Source organism: Choloepus didactylus, chromosome 5 (assembly GCF_015220235.1).
Source record: "Choloepus didactylus isolate mChoDid1 chromosome 5, mChoDid1.pri, whole genome shotgun sequence".
Taxonomy (NCBI): Eukaryota; Metazoa; Chordata; class Mammalia; order Pilosa; family Megalonychidae; genus Choloepus; species Choloepus didactylus.
Window position 1 is genome coordinate 103,640,752 of NC_051311.1, and position 25,124 is coordinate 103,665,875.

A 25,124-nucleotide genomic window follows, 5' to 3' on the forward strand; every position below is an offset into this window, starting at 1 on the left:
AGAACTGGATATCCATATCCAAAAGAATGAAAGAGGACCCCAGCCTCACACCCTATACAAAAATTAACTCAAAGTGGAATAAAGACCTCAATATAAGAGACAGCACCATAAAATTCTTGGAATAAAATGTAGGGAATCATCTTCAAGACCTTGTATTAGGAGTTCACTTCTTAGACCTTACACCCAAAGCACAAGCAACGAAAGGAAAAAATAGATAAATGGGAACTCCTCAAATTTAAAAGTTTCTGTGTCTCAAAAGAATTTGTAAAAAAAAGTGAAGAGGCAGCCAACTCAATGGGAAAAAATATTTGGAAACCATGTATCTGACAAAAGACTGATATCTTGCATGTATAAAGAAATCTTACAACTCAATGACAACAGTACAAACAGCCTAATTATAAAATGGTCAAAAGATATGAAAAGACATTTCCCTGAAGAGGAAATACGAATTGCTAAAAAACACATGAAAAAATGTTCATATTCACTAGCTATTAGGGAGATGCAAATTAAGACTACAATGATACATCATCTCACACCAATTAGATTGGGTGCCATTAAACAAACAGGAAATTACAACTGCTGGAGGGGATGTGGAGAAACTGGAACTCTTATTCATTGTTGGTGGAACTGTATAATGTTACAGCCACTCTGGAAGACAGTCTGGCAGTTCCTTAGAAAACTAGGTATCGTGTTACCCTTTGATCCAGTAGTTTCACTTCTCAGTATATACCCAGAAGACCTGAAAGCAGTGACACAAACAAGATATTTGCACACTGATGTTCATGGCAGCATTATTCACAATTGCCAAGAAATGGAAACAATACAAATGCCCTTCAACAGATGAGTGGATAAACAAAATGTGGTATATACACATGATGGAATACTATGCAGCAATAAGAAGGAATGATGTCTTGAAACCTATGACAACATGGATGAACCTTGAAGCCATAATGCTGAGTGAAATAAGCCAGACACAAAAGGAGAGCTATTGTATGTTACCACTAATGTGAACTCTGTGAAAAATGTAAAATAAATATTTTATATTGTAGAATGTAGGGGACATAGAGATAAGACAGCAACTAGTGAAGGGGCAATGATAATCTAATAAGAAGAGATAAACTATTGAGGGCAATCTCAATGTTATGGGGATGCTCAGGAATGATTATGGTTTGCAAACTTTCTTGGGTATGGTAGAATAATGTTGGAAGCAATGTAATTTTGGTTATTTGTTTTTCTTATTCCTTTGTTTTGTTGGGGTTTGTTAATTTTCCTGGGGTAGAGTAGGGACATGTTGGAAGCAATACAGTTATTTTAGGTTATTTGTTTTCCTTAATCCTTTGTTTTGTTTTGTTTGAATTTTTTTTTAATTTTTTGATAAAGTTAAAAAAAAAAGCTATCACCTTAAAAAATGAGCTTCAATGTAGTTATTTTAGATTATTTGTTTTTTCTTATACCTTTGTTTGACTATGGTTTGTTTATTTTCTTGGCGTACGGTAGGAACATGTTGGAAGCAAAGTAGTTATTTTAGGTTATTTGTTTTTCTTAATCCTTTGTTTTGTTTGAAATGTTTTGTTTTATTTGTTGTTTGTTTTAATTTGTAGATAAATAAAGGGAAAAAAGAAAAAAACACTTTAATATTTCCATAGAAAACATGACTAGTCACACCAAGTGAATATTGAATTACACCTAGCCTTAGATAAGTTCAGGTTGAATTTTACTACCAAAAGAGTTTAGAAAGACAGATAAGGGTGGGTCGGTGCTATAATGATATGTTAATTTGAAATGTAGTTCTTTATAGTTGATATCTAGTTCAAAGCCAGTGTAAACTTTTAGTCTTTCCTTCTGGAAAAAAAAAAAAAAAAAAAAGCAGTGAATTTAAAATGAAAAGTGATGAAACAGTATATTTTATTTCAGCAGGCAAACGTAAAACAGCTTGTGAAGTCAGAGAAACCAGATTAACTATATTACGATATTCCTCTAGGCTTGCCTAGCTCCACTCTTGGCTCCCAAGTAAAAGACATCAGATCAGCTCCAAGTTTGCAGTGTGAGCATCCAGGAGGATTCAAGGACCGTGGACAGCAGCAAGAAGACTTGGTGAAAGGTAAGGAGGCCAGGAAAGGAGCAGAGTGCCGCAGCTTATCTGCCTTGGGCAAACTTCAGCTTCAGAGAATGAAGAGAAAGACCAAGTAGAGATGTGTGTGATCACTGTTTTCTTGACAGGGCGCAGGTGGACAGTAAGGTTCCTGTATAAGGGGTTGGTAAAGGTCTCCTCTTGGGCGCTGCAAAAAGCGCCGCATGAGGAACTGGGAGTTAACGGCTAGTAAGTCAGCGCCGACAGCGATAGAAAGGGAAACAGGGAACAAAAGGGCGTTGCTTTCTATAAATTGGGTGAAGAATGGTCTGAGCCATCTGTCCCTGCATCTGTCGCAGACCGCTGGATACCTGTGTGGGCGGGGTGTGCACTGCCCGGAGCTGGATCGCTCCGTCCCTTTCCAAGAGCTACCGCGCAGCTCTCCCAACCGTGAAGCAAGCGGGGACCTGTCGCGCCGCAGTATTTGGAAAGCTCTTCATCGGTACCGAGATCCTTTCTCAGGTCTGCAACCCGGAATCCAGCTCGCAGCGGAGGTACAACAGTTGGTGGGAGGCCGAGCCAAGGCGCAGGACAGCGCAGGCCCGCGCAGGCCCGATCCCCCGCTGCCTTCGAGCAACGGGCGGGACCTTCGCGGCTTTCCGACCAATCCCCGTTCTCCGACGATTGCGGGGCGGGACTCTCACGGCTCTTGGTCCAATTCCCACTGCCCCGCTGCTGAGAGGGAAGAACCCTGCGTTAGCGGCGGCCTGCGGCGGACGAGGTACGGAGCGGGGGGGGGAGGACGCGCTCTTTCCTTTTCTAACCCTCCAGCTAGCGGGCGAGGGAAAGTTAACTTGTGTAGACTAGAGAAGTCTTGAAATAGAATAGTGGAGGCATCGGGACTTGACCGGAGGTGTGGCTGTCGTCCGGATTCTTGCCTGCCGAGGTCGGCGAGGGACCCTTGAGACTGGGCCGTCGTAGTGTTTGCTTAGATTCCTCGCATTTGGTGGCTTCTTGAGTGTGCGGGGCTGCTCTTGGGTTGCTGCGGGTTGTTTCCGAGTCTCTGTCGCCCTTTGCTCCTCCTTCTCAATGACGCAGAGCTTCGCACACCCGGTTGCCAGAGGTTTGCATGCGAGCAAAGTGCCCAACCGGCGGTACCTTGGACCCTGTACTAGTTTAACCCACCTCTCTAGGTGGTGGACATTTGCTTGTGTTTGCAGTGTTTCTCAGAAGTTTGAGTCTTACTCAATTTCTCTTAAGTTTCTTTATTCCTTCCTGCACTCGCAAGCCTAGTTCAATCCCTGTGGTTTCTAAACAGAATTGTTGCTTCAGGCTCCTGTTTTCCTCCTTAACAGCTCATCTTGGGATCCTGGTATGTGATGAGCTATTTATTTACATATTGTTCTTGATTCTCCTTTCCAATTTCTGTAAGTTCATCCTGTTGCCTCCAGGAAGATCACTCTTAGGAAACCCAGTGTCATGATCATTTTCTCCTGAATGCATATATAGGTTCTATTGGAATTATGTTATTTAAATTAATCTTTGTGGTTGGGAATTCAAGACAAATAATCCTGCAAGAAATAATTTGATAATTCATATTTTTTAGTATGTACCTGTTGTGAGTCAAGCATTGTATTGGTTATGAAATTGGAAGTCTTGCTTCCAGTGTCCTAGAGTCTATTAAGTTGCAGGGAGTTGTACAGAGAATAGCTTTTCTGTATATATGTATTGATTTTTTGTTGCTGCCTTAACGAATTACCACAGATCTAGCAATTTAATACAACTCAAATTTATTGTCTCAACTTCTGTAGCCCTGTAGTCTGAGTGGGCTCAGCTGGGTACTCTGCTTGGTGTTTCTCAGTTATTGAAATCAAGGTTTCTATAGGCCTGGGCTCTTTTCTAGTGGCTTCACGGGAGAATCCACTTCTAGCTTATTCAGGTTGTTCTGTGCAGTTTTAGGACTGAGTTTCCCATTTCCTTACTGGCTGCCAGCTGTAGGTCTCTCTCTCAGCTCCTACAGGCCACCTGCATTCTTTTTCACATGGCCCTCTCCATTTTAAACCATCAACAACACCTCAAGTTCTTCTCATGCTTTACATTTCTGATTTCTGTTTGCCACCAGCCCCAGAAAGCTCTCTTCTCCTTAGGATATAAGTGATTAGGTTAGGTTCACCTGGATACTTTTCCTGTTTTAAGATCAGTTGTACTCTCACTCTCAGGAGTGATGTCTCGCCACATTCACAGGTTCTGGGGATTAGAGAGGCTGGAATCATATAGGCTATTCCTAGAAATTCTTCCTGCCTTAAACAATATGTTTGTCTCAAGCTAGATTATTTTATTTATTTTAAACATTTTTATTGTGAAATATAGCATATATACATAAAAGTGAAAACTTTCAAAGTATAGTTTAACAAGTAGATTATAGAGAAAATTTCAAAGAATGTTATGGGCTTACAGTTCCAAAATTTCAGTTATTTCCTTCTAGCTGTTCTAATACTACGAACTAAAAAAGGAATATCTATATAATTATTCAGTAGTCGTAATCCTTTTTTAAAACCTGTCTTGTTTATTGCTACTCCTCTCTCTCATTTGATCACTGTCTCAATCTTCAGGGATATCTAGGCAATGACCACTCTAACTTGTTTGTATTGAAAAGGGGTGTCGACATTATGGGGAAGGGGGATGCAGCTGGTTGATGTTCTTGAAGAGGCTGGTACCTCCAGGTTTCAGGACTTATCTGGCTTAGGAACAATCTGGAGGTTTTAAATTTCTGAAGAATAAACTTAGTGAGTGACACTTTTACAGAGTCTTAGAAAGAGACCTGGGTATTCTTTAGGGTTTTCGGAAATACTGTTAGTTGGGGCTTGGCATACTGTGGCATATTTTATTTTTATAAAAAGCTTTTGCAGGTTTTTTTTCCACTCTTGAGATTTCTAGTTTTCTGGGGTATCAGTATGGAAGCAGAGGAGGTCTAAATGGTAGCAATTACAGTATTACCTACTGCCCCAATTACAGACTTTGAGACCTGGAAGATTCCTACCCTCTACACTGACCCAAAAAAGGTCATCTATGTGGTAGAGCATCGTACTTTATGAGAAAGTATGAAGTGGTAAGTAGAGAGGCTACCCCCATTTGTCACTCACTCTATTATTACAAAGACCAAAGTCTTTTCATTGTAGCTGTAACCCTTCTGTTTATTTATTTGAGAAGTTGTGGGTTTACAGAAAAATCTAACTCTATCAGATTATATTGATTATACTCTCTACAGGTAAGAAAATTGCTATTCAGTTCAAGTTAATTGCCAATGGGCACATAACTAGAAAGTGACTGAATCGGTATTTGGATCCACATCTACGTTTGCATTAGGTCAGAAGCCGTGTTTTTTTTTAGGCATTAGGTCAAAGTGGAGTAGATCCAAAGTCATTAGATAGGAAGAAGCTGAGAAACTATGAGATCAATGTTTTACCTCCGTTTTGGATTATCTCTTTGTATTAGATATTAGGCTATGCTTTTCTGCCCAAAGAAACCCCAAATTATAGCAGCATGAACAAGATAGAAATTTCTGTTTTCATACATCTAGAGGTAGAAGTCCAAGGCTAGTAGGGAGATTCTGACACTTTTAATAAACAGCCTTCATAAATGGGTCCCGAGTGCTGCTCCAGTGGGCATATTTGCTAGGCAGTGAGGAGAGAAAGCACGTGACCTGGAAGCGACACACGTATCACAAAGGAAGGGTGCTAAAGATACTCCTTGTCTGAGTGGCTGTATGCCCAGATAAAACTCAAGATTCTGTCATTAAAAAAGGGAAAAAAAGATATTGGCAGAAAATCTCTGCAACATCCCTGCTTTTGATAGTGCATAATTTGGTAACCTTCAAAGAGAGGAATATTCTGTTTGGCTTTGTTATTAGTTTTAAAAAGTAGTTTGAAAGGACAGGATGTTCTTATTTAATATTAGTGTTTCTTGATTTCCCAACTGCTATTTTAATGTATGATTTAGTTTATAAAGGCTTCTTTGAGGAATCTCATTTTTTTATTTAGCACTTGTACAACTTATTCACATTTTGGGTTACTTGATTTCTTTGAGAAAATTAATACATTTGCGGAAAATGTTTAAGATTATTTTGGAAAACTTGAAATCATTCTGTGTAGGCCTCACACCATTTGCATATTTAGGTTACAGCAGTTTGTCATGATTTATGTATTTTGTACCAGAGAGCCTTCTCTACAGTTGGACGCTTATTCCAAAGCTGTTTTAGTTTCCTCGCTGTTAAACAAACACCATGCTAATGGCTTAACTTAAACAGGAACTTATTGGCTCATGTTTTGAGGCTAGAAAAAGTCCAAAATCAAGGTGTCATCAAGGCGATGCTTTCTCTCAGAACACTGTGGTGTTCTGGGGATGACTGCTGGCGATCCTTGGTTCTTAGTTTTTTTGTCACATGACAATGCACATGGCAGCCTCTCCTGGTTTCTCCTTTCGCTTCTGGTTCTGTTGACTTCCAGCTTCTGGCTGCTTCCTGCATTCTTCTCCTCTGACTCAGTTGGGCCACACCTTAATGAAGTAACCTCATCAAAAGGTCCTATTCGGGGGAATGGATTAAATTTAAGAACATGTTTTTATAGGGTACATATCTCCAAACCACCACCATGGTTTTTGTACTTTGCTTCTCTCCCTCAGCCCATAATTCTTTTCTTCTCATCCTAATTCTACCTATCCATCTAGACCTACTGCAGTTCCTCTCATTTCCTGTCTTTGTATAGAGGAAAGATTGTGGTCTTTGGAGTCAAACAGATCTGGATTTGAGTCCTGGGTACTAGCTTTTTAATGCTAGGCAGATTTCTCAATCTCTCTTGAGTTTTGTTTTGTTTTTTCATGTGTAAAATGGCAGTGAATGGCACTTTCAGAGAAATACTATGAAGATTTGGGAGATAACGTGTTTTCTATAAAACCTAATTCCATACCTGGTTAATGGTAGGTGCTCAATAAATGGTAACTATACTGATCCCACTGATCAACCTTTGACTTCTAGCACTTTGAGTCTACACTTATATTATGTACTGTATCTATTGTCTTTTTTTTTTTTTTTTTAATTTTCTCTCTCTGACAAGTTTATAATCTTCTTAAGAACTGGGCCCAAGTTCTGGATTGACTGTTGTGCCTAATACTGATTGAATAATTGGACTTAGCATGTTTAAGAGTATGAGATTGATGTTGTGAGGACTATCTCTGTTTTTTCTTTAGATTTCCTACTGTGATAGCAGCATGGAAAATCAACTGGCTAAATCAACTGAAGAACGAACATTTCAGTACCAGGATTCTCTTCCATCACTGCCTGTTCCTTCACTTGAAGAATCATTGAAAAAATACCTTGAGTCAGGTATGCTCATAATCTTTTGTTATATGTTAAAAGTATCAGCAACTTAGAAAACTGTAAAACTGTTAGAAATTGATGGGAGTCTAATTGCCTCTTCCTCCAAGTTTGTGATAAAGTATGCTTAAAATGTCCTAAACTTTGTTTCTTTCTCTCCTACGTTAATTTTTTCCCCATAGTACATTTGTATAGTTTTAAAAGCCAGATAGTATTATTAGACTTACAGTGAAAAGTAGTAGTCCTCTGCCCCATTCTGCACCCCTCTCGCAAATCCCATTCCCTCAGTCAAGGATTTTCAAATCTTTGCTCTGTTTCTTGTGTGGTTTGTCTCCAGATTTAAGCTAGCACTCTTATATTCCTATTTCTTGGATCTTTTATTTGTGATATTATAAGTTAGCTTCCTAAAAAAATGTTGATTTTGTTCCCTTACACCCTCTAAATCTTCCTCCCGCCCCCACTGCAACATATATGCAATCCAATGTACCCACACTTTTCCTCTCATTCTCTCAATGTAGTTCTATGAAATCACCATTTAGGATTAGATCAGTGTTCAAGTTTATGGTTATGCAATTGTCGTTTACAATGAACCATGCAGTATGCCTTGATTATAGTACCTTTTTGCTGCAACTTTTTGTTTTTGTTTTTGTTTTCTCATTTTTCATTTACTCAGTTTTCTTTGTATCTAGAACTAATTCATTTCCAAACCCTTCAACACTGATAAATCCCTGACTATATTTAAATATATCAGATATTCTGTCAGTTTCATTTTCTTCTTGGAGACATATTCCTGGAGCCCTTTACCCTCCTGCTTTGATTATGGATAATTTTTCATGAGCTTGCTGGATGGTTGTTATATGGGGGCTTTCCTCTGCCATCATCCTGGCAGTTCTATTCACCTCTCTTGTGTTAGATACCCTGTTTCTTCGATTCTTTGTCTTCCTCTTTCTTGGTTTACTCCCTTATTTTGGTTTGGTACAGTACATCTTTAGTAGCTGCGTGAGAGAGTGTGTAAAAAAGACCTTAAAATCTAAAAAATGTTTATTCTACCCTCATTTTTGATTGACTGGCCGAGTATAGGATACTAGGTTGGAAATTATTTTTCTTAAAGTTTTTTGAAGGCTTTCTTCTAGAAGTCTTGTGCCATTCTGATTTTTGATCCTTTATATATGTGATCTGTTATTTTTAATTTACTCTTCTGGATGCATTTAGAATTCTTTTTATTTATCCTGAGCATTCTGAAATTTCTTAATTATGTGTCTTGGGGTGGAGCTTTTTTCATTCATTTCTGTGGGTATACAGTGGTTTCTTTTAGTTTAGAAAGCCTTGTTCTTCATTTCTGGGGAATTTTTTAAATATTGGGGTTTTTGTTTGTTAGTTTGTTTTTTGATAATTTTCTTCACTCTTTTTCTGCAGCTCCTATTACTGGGATATGGGTCCTTCTGAACTAAACTTTTCATTCCTAAATTTGTTTCCTTCCATTATTAATGCCTTTGCCTTTTTGGTGTATTTACTGCTTAATATTGTCAATCCTGTTTGTTTGTTTTGCTCTCTGATTCTTCATGCTAGAGGCTTTCCTCAAATCCCTTGCAGTCTTTATTAATTTGTATTTTAGAGTGAGACCCTGAGAGGCTGACAGGGAACTCTGTGTGCCTAGGTGGGGACTGGCAAGTAGTGGGCTTTATTATAGGATGATAGGGCAGGGATGTAGTATTTCCATTAGGATTACCCAAATACCGATAATCCCTTCTCTTGGATGGATCAGTTTCCCCTAAGAGGAATCCTTGCATCTTTGCCTAGAGGGCATAAGCCCAACAGCTAGTGTTTTCAGAGCTGAGTAGAATAAGGGGGCTGGAGGACTCATTGTTGAGTGTGTACACTTTCATTATAATTCCCTTTTTCTTCAGTACGGCCTAAAATCAATGGGCTCTGTCCTGTCTGGTTCAACTTCTGAGAGTAAACTTTAAGGTTTATGCTAGCATGTGGAGGAAGTTGTCTGGCTTTATAGAACAGAAAAGATCTAGAGGGGTGAGTGGGATGGGGTAGTTGTCTAGCTGCTGCTTTTAAAGACTTTCAAGCGTTCTAACCGTTTTCAGCCTCACTTTTCCCCCTACCTTGGAGGTAACCAGTGTTTTGAATTTTTGAACCTTTTTGGGATTCTACTATAGCAGCTGGCTTTCTTCTTGGTTTGTACCTAACCCCACCCGTTTTCCACCACCTTCTCCCCAGTTTTAGGAATTAAATTCCTCACTTCTACTAAGTCAGTCACCATTATTCCATATGTTTTCTAACTTGCAAAATGTTAACTTACTTGTTTGCTGTCCTCTCTTCTTTCATTTTCTTTGTCCTTTGGCTTTTTGCCTTTTTAAAAAAATTACTATCGTTTTAGTGGTGTTCTAGAAATGGAGATAAATGCATGTGTTCAGTTCATTTTGTTTAACTGGAAGCCTTCTGATATATTTTTTATTTCTTTTTCTCTCTTCCTTTTGCTCTTACTTTCATTTGGGAATTCTAGTTTCCTTTCTCAAAAATCACTGATTTTCACTTTACTTGTACTCTTTCTGAATACAACTATTTAAATTTTACAATTTTCTTGGTAATATTTTGAAGAGGCAAAAATAAAAGAAAAGGAAGATTTAATGTTCCTTGATTTTAAATTTACTTTAATCTGTAGCTTAGTTTTTAGAACTCTTGGTTTTCATTAGGATAGAGACCTTGTATTCTTTTTAAGAAGGAAACTATTACTGGCCACAAGGCATCCTAAACTGCTCTAAGTAGGCTTTACAACAGCTCTGCATTGAACATAAGTGAAGAGACACCTTAATTTCTTTTCTTATACATGGCTAATCAGGATTTACTTTCTCATTTGTACTAATAGCTAGAGGATAGTCCCAGTTCTGTAATTTTAACTATCATCTGGAATAATTTTTAAATAATTTTTCAGAAAATTATCTGATTATATAATACCCACTTTTTTAAAACATAGTATTTTTGCACTGTTTCTTTTCAGTCATTTTCAAGTTGTAAGCTCTATTTTAAATTCCAGACTGCTGTGCGATTTAATACTGTGTTTTGTATATCTGAGTCTCAAGATTTCTGTAAGTTATAATGCAGGTGGCTGGTGATGTTTAAATATGTAATGCATATATTTTTCTTTATAGTAAAGCCGTTTGCAAATGAAGAAGAATTTAAGAAAACTGAAGAAATAGTTGAAGAATTTAAAAATGGAATTGGAGAAAAATTGCATCAAAAATTACTTGAAAGGGCAAAAGGAAAAAGAAATTGGGTAGCTATGTTCTTGTTCTTATCAAAAAATTGATAATGAAAAAGAATGAAAATTTTAAAAATACATAAAATTTTCATTTTTAAAGTATTACTATAAAAATCCTCACCATTCGTTGTTGTCCTTACCAGAAAAAGAATGAATGAAGCACTTAACTCTGGGTAGTTTTGAGTGTGTGGATGGACCCCTTTCATATCGGGAGCTTGTTATAATAAAGACTCCCTCAGAACAGTGATTCTGGTTCTGTATGTCTGGAGTAGGACCCAGAAATGCTTATTTATTTATTTATTTTAAATTCAGTTTTATTGAGATATATTTACATACAACACAATCATCCACAATGTACAGTCAGTTGTTCACAGTACCAATGTATAGTTGTGCTTCCTCACCAAAATCAATTTTTGAGCATTTTCATTACTCCAAAACAAAAGATAAAAATAAGAGTAAAATAAAAGTAAAAAAGAACACCTAAAACATCCCATCCCCCCAGCCCACCCTATTTTTCAATTAATTTTTGTCCCCATTTTTCTACTCATCTGCCCATACGCTTGATAAAGGAAGTGTGAGCCACAAGGTTTTCACCATCACACAGTCACACTGTGTTAAGATACCTAGTTATACAATCATCTTCAAGAATCAAGGCTACTGGGTCGCAGTTTGACAGTTTCAAGTATTTTCTTCCAGCTATTCTAATATATCACAAACTAAAAAGGATATCTATATAATGCATAAGAATATACTCCAGAATGACCTCTGAACTCCATTTGAAATCTCTCAGCCCCTGAAACTTTATTTCATTTTGCTTCCTCCTTTTGGTCAAGAAGACTTTCTCAATCCCATGATGCCAGTTCCAGGTTCATCCCCGGGAGTTACGTTGCCAGGGAGATTTACACTCCTGGGAGTCATGTCCCATGTAGTGGGGGAGGCCAGTGAGTTTACCTGCCCAGTAGGCTTAGGGAGAGACAGGCCACATTTGAGCAACAAAAGAGGTTCTCTGGGAGAGACTCTTAGACACAATTATAAGTAGGCTTAGGCTCTCCTTTGCAGTAACAAGCTTCATAAGGGCAAGCCTCAAGGTTGAGGTTTCAGCCTACTAAATTGGTAGTCCTCGATGCTTGTGAGATTATCAATAATTCTCCATGTCGAGAAGTTTAATATTTCCACAAGAAATGCTAATTTTAACAAGCTCTTAATATGTATGATTCTGCAGGTGTCTGGAGACCATACCTAAGAGAAACATTTTGTTAGGGGATTATAGCCTGGAAAAAAGCTATTAAAAAATACCCCAAGTACTCTACGAAAACACCCAGATTCTTTGTTGAGTATTTGTGATGTTCTGTCTGGAGGTGCCTTTTTTAGTGTTTTCTTGTGTTATGTTTTTGATAGTGTAGGCAAACCAAATAGTATTTAAAAATCATACCTTTCAAAATAAAGAAATGAGCACAATAGCGTTAAAAAAATCTGCGATGATTTGATAATGAAAGAAATGTGTTTTTTAGTTTGTAAAGAGTAAATATAGCTTTTTTTTCTCCCAGCAGTTATACACTCAAGTATTATGAAGAATATTTAGGCTGATGTTCTTAATTTCTTTTTTTTTAATTCATTTTTAATGAGATATAGTCACATCTCATGCAGTCATACAAAGTGTGCATTCAGTTGTTCACAGTACCATTATATAGTTGTGCATACATCACCAAAATGAATCTTAATTTCTTTTATCATGAATGGGTGTTTGAGGTTTTCAAATGTTTTTTATCCATCTGTTGATAATATCATATGATTTTTCTTCTTTAGCCTGTTGATATGATGAATTATATTGATTTTCTAACTTTGAAGCCAGCCTTGCCTACTTGGAATAAATCCCACTTGGTCATGCTGTATAATTCTTTTTTATACATTGTTGGATTTGATATGCTGGTCTCCGTATTGGGGTGAACCTGGCCTCAGAGTTAGGAAGCGTGTCCATTGCTTCTTTTTTCTGGAAGATACCATAGAGGATTGGTATAATTCCTTCTTTAACATTTAGTAGAGTTCACCAGTGAAATCATCTGGTGATACTTTCTGTTTTAGAAAGTTGTTAATTGCTGATTCAGTTTCTATAATAGATACATACCTTTTCAGATGATCTGTTTCTCCTTGCATGAGTTTTGGTAGATTGTCTTTCAAGAATTGGTCTCTCTCATCTAAGATACTACACTTGTGGTCATGGAGTTGTTCCTAATCATCCTTTATCTTCCATGAGATCGGTTGTGACAGCCCTTCTTTCATTTATGATATTATTGATTAGTGACTTTTCTCTTCTTTTGGTTATCCTGAAGTATATCAATTTTATTGATCTTTTAAAAGAACCAGCTTTTGGTTTTGTTGGTTTTCTCTGTTAATTTCTTGTTTTCAATTTCATTGATTTAAATTTTTTTTTTTAATTAGAGAAATTGTGGGTCTACAGAAAAATCATGCAGAAAATACAGAGTTCCCATATAAGCCCTGCCCCCCAATTCATGTGGTACATTTGTTACAGTTGATGAAAGAATATTATAATTGTACTATAAACTACAGTCCATGGTTTACATTAGGGTTTATTGTTTGTGTTGTACAGTCCTATGATTTTAAAAAAATATTTATTCTAGTAAAATATATACAACCTAAAATTTTGTTTTAATCACATCCATATATATATTTCAGTGCTGTTAATTATGTTCACAGTGTTGTGCTACCATCATCACCATCCATTACCAAATATTTTCCATCACCTTAAGTAGAAACTGTACATTTTAAGACTTACCTCCATATTCCCTACTCCCAGCCCATCCCTTGGTAACCTATATTCTAGATTGTGACTCTATGACTTTGCTTATTTTAATTATTTCAAATCAGTGAGTTCATAACGATTTTTGTCCTTTTGTGTCTAGCTTATTTCAGTCACCATGATTTCCTTAAGGTTCATCCATGTAGTTTCATGTATCAGTACTTCATTCCTTTTTATGGCCGAATAACACCATTGTATGTATGTATGACATTTTGTTTATTCATCATTTGATGGACAGTTGGGTTGCTTCCATCTTTTGACAATTGTGAATACTGCCATAATGAATATTGGTGTGTATATATCTGTTTTAGTTCCTGCTTTCAATTCTTTTGGACATATACCTAGAAGGGGGATTTCTGGGTCATATGTTAATTCTATACTTAACTTTTTGAGGGTCTGCCCAACACTGTTTCACAGTGGCTGCACCATTTTACATTCCCCTCAGCAATGAATGAGTATTCCTGTTTTTCCACATCCTCTCCAACACTTATTTTCCTTTTTTTTTAATAGTAGCCATTTTAGTGGGTGTGAAATGGTATCTTGTGGCTTTGGTTTGTATTGCCCTGATGTCTGATGATGTTGAGCAACTTTTCATGTGCCTTTTGGTCATTTGTATATCTTTTTTGGAGAAATGTCTATTCATGTATTTTGCCCATTTTCAAATTGGATTGTTTCTCTTTTTGTTATTGAATTGTAGGGTTTCTTTATATATTATGAATATTAAACCCTTATAGAATATGTGGGTTCCAAATATTTTCCCCTATTAAGGTTGTCTGTCTTTTTATTTACAGGATAGTCATTTGATGTGCAAAGTATTTCATTTTGATGTGATTCCATTTATCTATTTTTGCTTTTTTTGCTTTAGGTATAAAGTGTAAGAATCATTGCCTAACACAAGATCCTGAAGATGATTCCTTAAGTGTTCTAGGAGTTTGATTTTTCAACTCTTATATTCAGGTCTTTGATTCATTTTGAGATGGTTCATTTTAAGTTGATTTTTGTATAAGGTGTGAGGTCCTCCTTCATTCTCTTGAATATGGACATTCAGTTTTCTCAGGACCATTTGTTGAAGCATCTATTTTTTCTCAATTTGTGTGGCCTTAGCACTATTGTCAAAAATAGTTGTCCGTAAATATGAGGGTTGATTTCTTAACTCTCAGTTCGATTTCATTGGTATATATGTCTGTCCTTGTACCAGTACTATGATATTTTGATTACTGTGAATTTGTAATAAATTTTAAGATGGGGAAGTTTGAGTTCTCTTATCCTTCCATATAAATTTGATGATTGACTTTTCCATTTCTGCAAAGAAGGCTGTTGGAATTTTGGTTAGGATTGTGTTGAATCTGTAGATTGCTTTGGGTAGAATTGACATCTTTCCTTTTCTTCTACTTACTTTGGATTTAATTTGCTCTTCTGAGTTTCCTAAGGTGGAAGCTTAAATTATTGATTTTAGATCATTCTTCTTTTCTAATACATGCATTCAGTGCTATAAATTTTCTTCTATGCACTGCTTTTGCTGTATCCCACAAATTTTGATAAGTTGTATTTTCATTTTCTTTCAGTTCAAAATATTTTAAAATTTCTCTTGAGACTTCTTTGACCCATGGTTATTTAGCATTATGCTTTTTAATCTCCAGTATTTGTGAATTTTCTAGCTGTCTTTTTGTGATTGATTACTAGTTTAATCCCACTGTGGTCTAAGAGTATACTTTGTATGATTTCTGTTATTTTAGATTTGTTTAGATGGCTATAAATATGGTTTATCTTGATGAATGTTCTATGTTAGCTTGAGAAGAATGTGTATTCTGTTGTTGTTTGATGAAGTGTTCTATCAATATCAATTAGATCTAGTTAATTGATGGTGCTGTGCAGTTCAACTGTAGCCTTACTGTTATTTTGCCTACTGGATCTGTCTATTACTGACAGGGATGTTGACATTTCCACCTATAATAGTGGATTTGCCTGTTTTCTCCTTGCAGTTTTATCAGCGTTTGCATCATGTATTTTGACACACTGTTGTTAAGTGTATAGACATTCAGGATTATTATGTCTTCTTTGCAAATTGGCCCCTTTATCATTGGTCTCTTTATCCCTGATAAATTTCCTTACTCTGAAATCTGTTTTATGTGAAAATTAACAGTTATTCCATCTTTCTTTTCGTTAGTGTTTGCATGGTATAGCTTTCTCTGTTCCTTTACTTCTAATCTCTCAGTGTCTTTATGCTTAATGTGTATTTCTTTTAGACAATATATAGTTGAGCCTTGATTTTTCTGTCCACTCTGTTAGTCTCTGTCTTTTAATTGGTATATTTGGACGATTCACATTTAGACTGAATATTAATATAGTTGGATTGATACCTATCATATCTGTAACTGTTTTCTGTTCATTGCCCTTGTTCTTAATGTCTTTTAGCTGGAAGAATGGTGGCTGAATGTTGCCTACCTGGATGTTCGAATGCCATCACAACTGAATGTCAACTTTTCAGGCCCTGCAGCGCATATTGAACACTACTGGCCTCCCAAGGAAGGCACTCAGTTAGAAAGAGGAAGTATAAATCTTTGGCATAACTTGAACTACTGGCAACTCTTAAGAAAGTAAGGACACTTATGCAAATTTAGTAATAGCAAAATGTTGAGAAGCTTTACTTTATATTTTGGGGAATGAGTACTGTAGTTGCAACTGTTTAGTTATATAATAACTTCTTTCTTAAATTACTTTTCTTTGTTTTAATAGAGAAAAAGTGCATGTTCATAAAGTTGGAGATACTCCTCTAGATATGAATCAGTTCCGAATGCTATTTTCTACCTGCAAGGTTCCAGGAATTACTAGAGATTCAATTGTGAGTTATTTTAGGACTGGTAAGTAAAAAAAGCATGTACTTTTTTTGATAAAGGCATTGGTATTCATGTAGCTTTACTGTAGTTTCTATTATGACACTATAGAACATGTTATTTTGACTAATCAAAGGCTTTCTACAAATCTTATCTTTGAGTGATTTTGATTAGTTTAAATGAAATTTATGGGAATGGATTTTCTAAATTGTGTCTTACACAGTTGAATACAAACCTATTGCTTATGTTGTATCATCATTGAAAGTTTAGTTGAAGAATAGAAGTATGAAATGGAGTATTATGGAAATCCTGGAGATAAGTATACTTTTCTTTATGTCTTCATTCCTTATAATCTGAATGCTATTTTTTTTTGTTTGTTTTTAAGTCCTCATCATGCCCCATTTTTCTTTTTGAGTATGCTTCCTCCCCGACAGCACCCCCACTTACATAAGGTGAGAGCCTGGTTTCAGTCTTCTTAGAAGGACATGATTTCAGGACTTACCAAGATTTTTGTTCTTACTTGCAGTTTAATGGCAATTTCTGCTTGGTGTCTTAATGCATCATGAAATAGCAAATGCCATTTTGTTGCTGATTTCCTGTTACTTTAGGAGTTTTTACTTTTTATAAACTTAAAGATACATAGTTTGTGATTGCTACAGAATACCATGATGAATGGATATATTCTTTCTATATAAAATTTTACTTAAAAGTGAAAGTTTTATAATTATTTATACTCATAGAGTGAGAAAGGGGTTTGAATACTTTATGCAGATTTCAACTCTTCTTTGTAAACCTTTTTAAGTGCTTAAGAAATCTAATGTCCTCAAGTCCACACACATTTACCTTGATGTTGCAAGTGAAAGACTTAAAGGGAAGTTTTAGGGAACCTGAGTTATTCATGACACAGCATTTTATGCTCAAAAATGAATGAAAGCAATGAACAGGAGAAATTTGATGTGAGAATAGCAGTAGCAGTGAAAGATACTATGCATATTAGTTAAGAACTGATAGGCTTGGTTTTTAAGCCAGTCTTTCTACTTAGTAGGTAAGTCCTTAGACAAGGTAATTCCTTTAAGTTACAGTGTGTAAAATGGGAATTCATTGATTTAATAATGTGTCTCATACAGTGGTTTAAGCTGTCATAGCTCTTATATTCTTTGATTATGGCTATGTAAAGGAGTGTAGATAGGGATAAAAAAAAAGCTGAGATAATAAATGAACATGAAAAAATATCAGTGATAAGGACCGTATTGTGGATTCAAATAAGGTGAGGAAATGGGTGGATGTTTTACATTAGGTAGTCAGAAAGTCCTTGATGAGGATCTGAATGATAGGAAGGACCAGCATAGTTTTTTGGTTTGTTGGTTCATTTGTTTTGTTGGTTCTTTGTTTTTTCATTTCTGGTGTTGAAGGGGGAATGCTCCACGCAGGATTAAATTTAGCAGTTTGAAGAACAATATGGATGGAGCAGAGTAGGCAAGGGGGAGAGGGGCATACTGGAGAGGTGACTAGAGGCTGTAGAACATATAGTGCTTTGTAAGCCACGGTAACGTTTTTGGTTTTTATTTAAAAAGAAGCTTTCGGTAAGTTTTGAGTAAGGGTGTAATGTGATCAGATATATGTTTTATCAAGGTCACCCTACCTACTCTTTGCAGAACAGATTTTTGGAGGAGAGACAAGTGTAGAAGCAGGGAGATGACTTAGAAGGTTGTTACAGTCCAGGTGAGCTATATAATGGCTTGTACTGGGGTGGGAGCGTGGAAATGGTGAGAAGTTTAGAGGTTCTAGTTATATTTTAGAATTGGAGATAACAGAGTTCTTTATAGATTGGTTGTGAGATGTAAGAGAAAAAGAGCAGTTAGAGATGATTTCAAGATATTTGGCTTGAGCAACTAACAGGGTAGATTGGTTTGTTGTTTCCTGATTTGGGAAAAATTGGGAGGAGATATCATAGGAAGAAAAATCAAGCAATCTTTTAGACTTTGTTGTGTTTAAGATGCCTTTTAGACATCGAAGTGGAAATGTAAGTAAGCATTTGGATACAGGTTTGGAGTTCTGTGGTGAATTCAGGTCTCCAGATGTAGCTTTAGGAGCCATCATCATAGGAATAATTTTTCAAGCCATAGAGTAGCCAAGATGATTTCTGAAACACATATAGGTGGTGTTCTAGTTTGCTAATGCTGTCAGAATGCAAAACACCAGAAATGGATTAGCTTTTATGAAAGGGGGTTTATTATTTGGTTACACAGTTACAGTCTTAAGGCCATAAAGTGTCCAAGGTAATGCATCAACAATCAGATACCTTCACTGGAGGATGGCCAATGGCGTCCAGAAAACCTCTGTTAGCTGGGAAGGCACGTGGCTGGTGTCTGCTCTCAAGTTTTGGTTTCAAAACGGCTTTCTCCCAGGACATTCCTCTCTAGGCTACAGTTCCTCAAAAAATGTCACTCTTAGTTGCTCTTGGGCATTTTTCCTCTCTTAGCTTCTCTGAAGCAAAAGTCTGCTTTCAAAGGCCCTCCAAAATGTCTCTGTAAGCTGAAGCTCCTCTCTCAGTTCCAATGCATTCTTCAAAGTGTCCCTCTTGGCTGTAGCTCCTCTTCAGAATGTCACTCTCAGTTGCTCTTCAAAATGTCACTCACAGCTGCACTGAGTTCCTTCTGTTTGTCAGCTCTTTTATGTGGCTCCAGTGATTTAATTTAGACCCACCCTAAATGGGTGGGGTAACACCTCCATGGAAATTTTCCAATCAGAGATCACCCACAGTTGGGTGCGGCACATTTCCATGCAAACAACCTAATCCAAACGTTCCAACTTAATCCCCACTAATATGTCTGCCTCCACAAGATTGCATCAAAGAACATGGCTTTTTCTGGGGGATATAACATATACAAACTGGTACAGGTGGTTATGAACAGTGAAACAGTACTGAACCTTAGTGCCATCCAGTACAGTATTTGGTGGTCAGAGGAGGAGAAGCCAGCAAAGGAGACCTAGGAATGTAGGAAGAAAAAAATTTTCCTGAGAGGGCAAATGATATAAAAGTGATATAAAAATTAAGAAGTGACCGTTGCATTTATCAACATGATGTGGACAGAAGGTGACCTTGATAGGAGCACTCTCAGTGGGAGGTGGGGAAGTGAGCTCAACTAAAAGAGTTGAAAGCAATCTGATGAAGTGGAGACAACAATTGAAAATAATGTTTGCCAAAAAAGTTTGTTTTGATGTGCACTGAGAAATTAAAAAAAATTTTTTTAATTTTTTTAAAGATGAGTGATATTACATGCCAGGAGTTATTAGGAGGGAGGGAAAAATAATATTGCAGGGAGAGGATAAGGAACAAAGTCACTGAGAAGACAAGAGCTGAGAGAGCCAAGAGCAGAAATGTTTGAGGGGTTGGTCTTTGAAAGGAGTAAGGAAGGCAGAAAATGAGAGGGAAGGCATAGTGTGCATCCAGATGCAGGCAGATTGGCCAGTTTTTTGACAGGAGGAATAGGAGAGTCTGATGAATTGGTTCTGTTTTCTTTAGGGAAAGTAGAAAAAACAAATAAGCTGTGGAAATGTAGGGTTCCTGGACAGTGTTGAGTGCCCATTTGCGATATGTTCATGAATTTAAAATTAGACTAGATGATGTGTTGTTTTCTTCAGAAGCATTCAGGGACAGGTGCAGAGGAAGAGGGGGTGAAGGATTTATGTGGCTTTACAGGGGAGAAGTTATAATGTTAGTCCATAGAATCTATCCTAGATAAGGAGAAAACTAAAGAACTTATATTTCCAAGGCGGAGTGCATAATGCAAGATGCTAAGGCTAAGAGGCTAATTTCAATCAGGAGACTATAATTAGAACTGATTTTTTAAATCTATCCCCAAGAGACCAGTAAGTCTAATTCAGTTATACCTTTCCTCCTGTTCACCTCATTTTGTCCAGAAGTTTGGACTTCCCATGAGTGGTAGGTTGAATTATGTACTCAAACAAACATATGTTCTTCATCTTAATCCATGTCTCTGGGTATGAACCCATTGCAAATAGTAACTCTTGAAGATGTTATTTTTAGTTCAAGTGTGGCCCAAAATGAGAGTGGGTCTTAATCTAGATTACTGGGGTCTTTATGAAGAGAACTCAAAAGTCACAGAAGAGAGGAAAGGAGAGGACATTGCCATGAGATGGGGGACAGAAATACAAGCCAGGTAACCCAAAGGATTGTGGGCAACCAGCACCAGCACGTTAATCTTTGGGGAGAAAGCAAGCCTTGCTGATATCTTGATTTTGGACTTCTGCCTCAAAACTATTAACTAATAAATTTCTGTTGTTTAGACCAATCTATTGTGGTATTTGTGATAGCACCAGCATGTCATCCCTTACCATCTCGGTTCATGGATTTGTACATAATTCTAATTTGATGCAAGTTCTGCACTACTCTGACTCTTTCTTCTCTTCTGCACCCGCTTCCACTGAACTTTCTGAAGCTCATGGTCATTAAAATCCCTTGTATCCTTAACCTTTTCTCTGAAAGTTACTGTTTGTTTCTAAAACGTACTGTTACTGAAACCTGGTTATTCTTTAAACTCACTGCTTCCTCAGTAACCATCTCAAGTGGGGATTTTTCTTTCTCCTGTATTTTAGTATTATATGGCATGTAGGCGGGTTCAGTATACTCTTAATGTACTGTAGCCCTTTCCATTTTCCATTTTTCCTTATAATTTAAGCTCTTTTTTAAAAGAAAAAAAGCCAAGAGGTTATGTCATTGCTAGTCATCATTGTTGCGGTGACTCTCTCTCTGATCATTTCCCCTCATTCTAGTGCTTTAGCACCAGTCTCATGCTCTTTCTTTCCATTACTACCTTAGTCACATTCTTGATAATGCAGCTTCGTTGTAGGTGATCCATAGCCTGTTTCCTTTACTTTCTATCTCTAGAAATCTGCACCTCCACTTCTCATGCAGCCACCCACTCCCATCATCAGGCCCTAGATCTCATTACCAAAAACTCCATAACCTCTTATACTGTAATTTCAAGCATCTCACTCTGAGCTCCACCTTCTCGTCAGAGCTCACTTCCTTTAATATCCCACCTCAGCTGTTTCTTTAGCCCCATCAGGATCTACAATTCAGTGGCCTTCCCTCTCTCTTCACATTACCATTTCTCCCTGCCCACCACTATTTTCACTTTCTTCTGTAGTTCTTCACTGTACTCACTCCCTTGCAAACACAATAAAATCTTTGTCTCCCTGTTTCGGTTTGCTAAAGCTGCCAGAATGCAATATATGAGAAATGGATTGTCTTTTTCAATGGTGATTTATTAGGTTGCAAATTTACAGTTCTAAGGCCATGAAAATGTCCAAATTAAGGCATCAAGTGGTACATACCTTCTCTGAGGAAAGGCCGATGGCATCCAGGGTTCCTCTGTCGCATGGGAAGGCACATGGCTAGGTCTGTTGAACCTTCTCTTCTGGGTTTAACTTCTGGTTTCAGTGGCTTTCTCTTAAATGTCTCTGGGCTTCTATTTTAGCTCCTGTGGGTCCTTGCTGATTTTTCCCAGGGCATTTTCTGTCTCTCTTAGCTTCTCTAAACTCTCTCCAAAATGTCTCTGCCTTTTATCCTCTCAAAGAGGACTACAGCAAGGGGAAAGATTCAACTTGAATGGGCGGGGTCATATCTCTATGGAAACAACCTAATCAGAAGGTCCCACCCACAGTAGGTCTCCCCCACAAGATGGGATTAAAAGGACATAGTGTTTTCTGAAGTGCATAATAGATTCAAACCAGCACACTGCCCTTCTATATCCTACTTGTACTAATATGGTAAAACCTTAACACTGTTTAAAACTCCATTCTCATTTTTTCTCCTACATAACAGAGATGCCTACCATAGCAACTGACTTGGCCAGAGGAAAACACAAAACCTCACTTTCTGATACTAACTGGTATCACTTACTGATACCAGTTAGACCTCAAGTGGGCTCACAGCACTGCCTTGCTGTATTCTTTTGTCAGCTTATTTTCTTACACCCAGAGGAGAATGTATTGTGCCTCCTCATTCTCAGCTAATGAACTCCTTCCTTATTCTTACCAGCCTGCCTTGGTAGGCAGAATAATGGCCCCTCCAAAGATAACATGTTCTAATCTTTGGAACCTGTGAGTATGTTACTTGGCAAAGGGAAATTAAGATTGCAGATGGAATTAAGGTTGCTAATCAGCTGGCCTTGCTATCCAGAGATTATCCTGGTTTATTCAGGTGGGCCCAACATAAACACAAGGGTCCTTGTAAGTGGAAAAGGGGGGCAGAAGGGAGTCAACCAGAGAGATGGCAGCATGAGAAAGGTGCAGCTTTCCAAAATGTGCTGGCTTTCAGATAAGGAGGGGAGGGCCCATGTGTTAAGGAATGCGGGCAGCCTCTAGAAGCTGGAAAAGGCAAGGGAATGGATTCTCCCCTTCTAGAACATGGAAAGAACACAGCCCTGCCAACACCTCAGCCCAGTGAGACCCATTTCACACTTCTGATCTCCAGGACTGTAAGAGAATAAATTTGCATTGTTTTAAGCCATGAAGTTTGTGGTAATCTGTTACCGCAGCCATAGAAAACGAGTACACTATTGCATGTTCATATTCTTTGCATTCCCTTTTAAAATGGATGAACTGATCTTACTCCAAAGGACAACCCTTCCGTATGTGCACTGGGTCCCTCTTCCTCTTGTCTAGTCATTTGCTTTTGCATTATCCTCTCTCTCTCTGCTGGGATTTTCAGTTTTCCCTCTTTACTAGATTATTCCTATCTGTAATGTCTCTCATCTTAAAAGGAAAATAATTGACCTTTTGTCTCCAAGTGTCACATGTATTCCAAGCTACCATCACCTCTCACCTACACCACTTCAGTAGCCCCCTCTGCCTTCACTGCCCTCTATAATCTGCTCTCCATATAGCAGCTGGAATGACCTTTTTAAACATTAATTAGATTCTTATCACTCCCCTGCTCACAACCGTCCCTTGGCTTTTTTGCCAACATACTTAAAATCGAAAGCCCTTTCTGAGACCCATCTGATCTGGCCTCAACCTCATCTACTGCTCTACCCTTTTTTCTTCACTTCTCTGCTGCAGCTGCACTGACTTGTTTTCCTTTATACAAGGGTCTCATTTTTGTCCTAATGCATTTGCACTTGCTATTTCCTGTGCCTGGAACTCTACTTCATTTGGGTCTCTGCTCAGACATCACCTATTAAGCTCATTTTGAAATGGCATCCTCCTGTCACTCCCCCCAACCCCATCATTTATTGAATAATTTGTCATCAGGCTTATTTTCTTTTTTCCATTGCAACCCTAAATTTGTAATAGGAGGTAGTCAGTAGATAACAGCCATAAAATGTAGTGGTGTGGAGGTTTTCAAAGGAGAGAGAAGTGGTTTGAAAGTAGCCATGAAAGGACAAGGAGAGTACATGCCCTACATTCTAGGTCTTAAGGAAATAGAACATAAGAGAAGAAAACAACAGTGTAATCAGGAGATGGTCCTACTTCATAGTTGATGTATAGATTTCATGAGATATTGTATGTAAAGCACTTAACATAATCCCTTGTACATAATATGAACCAAAACTTTATCTTTCAGTGACAGTGTTACATCTTCTCGGTTGTCTTTCTTACTTTTTCCTTTTTTGTTTCTTAGAGGGAAGGGGTATATAGGCAGACCCTTCACTGCATTACAGAGGCAAAGGGACGTGTACCTGTAAAATGGGGCTAAGTCAGAATATCTAAGATTTACAGTCAAACATACAGTTCTCTGGGAATGAATGTATGCCAAAGCAATAATAAAATCAATTATTAGGGTATACAAATATTTGAAGCTTCCATGGATTTCTATATGTTTCACATGGACAAGTTTGAATAGTATCCATTTATATCATAACAACTGAAACTCCATTGACTTATTAATGTGTTTTTGTTCATGTGGTATATTTCTAGTATGATGAATAAAATATTGGAAGAATGCTTTTATTTTCTATTGAATGTAAATGTTCAGCTTTACTCTTGTTTAACTTTTGAAGATTGAGTTTTGTGTTTTCTGTTCCTTGTTCCAGAGAGTGAAGGGCATTGCCCAAGTCACATTGTGGTGCTGTGTCGTGGCCGAGTTTTTGTCTTTGATGTAATACATGAAGGGTGTTTGATCACCCCACCGGAGCTTCTCAGGTTTTCAAACTATTTTTTATGACTTGACTCTCCTTAGGTCATAGGCTCTTGCTTGAGTTAAAGAATAAATTTTCAGTATTGCCTTTCTGTAATGTAACAGCTGAAAAATAAGGATTTTATATATGCTGATTAAAAAATCTATTTTTATTTAAATTTATTTTTAATTTTAGTAGAGCTATATGAATACATTTTATTTGGGGAAAAGGAAAACATTACAGATATCACCAAACCCATTCTCTGCCACAGAATTAATCGCTGCTACTAGTTTGGTGTGCAGTATCTTTTCAGATATGTTTCAATGAATTTACGTGCAGTATAACTCATATATATATATACATATATATAAATTTGGTTTTTGGGGGGATAGTAGTGTCTGATTTTAGTAAATATACCATTTTATCAATACTGATCTACTAAAATGTCTGGAAAATTATACAACAAACATAGCAACAATGATTATCTTGAAATGGTCAAATTCCAGGTAATTAAAAATATTTGTTTTCCAATTTTCCCCATGATGATCATGTAATAAAAAAATACAGCAAAAGCTTAAACTCACACCACTGTCCTTTCACTGAGAGACACTT

The 25,124-nt window shown here is 37.2% G+C and overlaps 1 protein-coding gene across 4 annotated transcripts in view; it reads left to right on the forward strand.

Moving 5' to 3' along the window:
* Window positions 1-2,741: 2,741 nt before the first annotated feature.
* The window catches only part of CROT (carnitine O-octanoyltransferase), a 154,289-nt gene continuing 131,906 nt past the window's right edge, over window positions 2,742-25,124 (forward strand). For 2 of the 4 annotated variants that reach the window (XM_037836571.1, XM_037836568.1), the window contains exons 1-6: window positions 2,742-2,852; window positions 7,316-7,451; window positions 10,604-10,728; window positions 15,947-16,128; window positions 16,268-16,392; window positions 24,429-24,537. In XM_037836571.1, coding sequence (XP_037692499.1) covers window positions 7,337-7,451; window positions 10,604-10,728; window positions 15,947-16,128; window positions 16,268-16,392; window positions 24,429-24,537 — 656 coding nt within the window. In that variant the 5' untranslated portion in view covers window positions 2,742-2,852; window positions 7,316-7,336. Of the gene's footprint in view, window positions 2,853-2,923; window positions 3,444-7,315; window positions 7,452-10,603; window positions 10,729-15,946; window positions 16,129-16,267; window positions 16,393-24,428; window positions 24,538-25,124 lie in introns of those variants that run through there. The other 2 variants (XM_037836570.1, XM_037836569.1) reach the window with 2 other exon arrangements.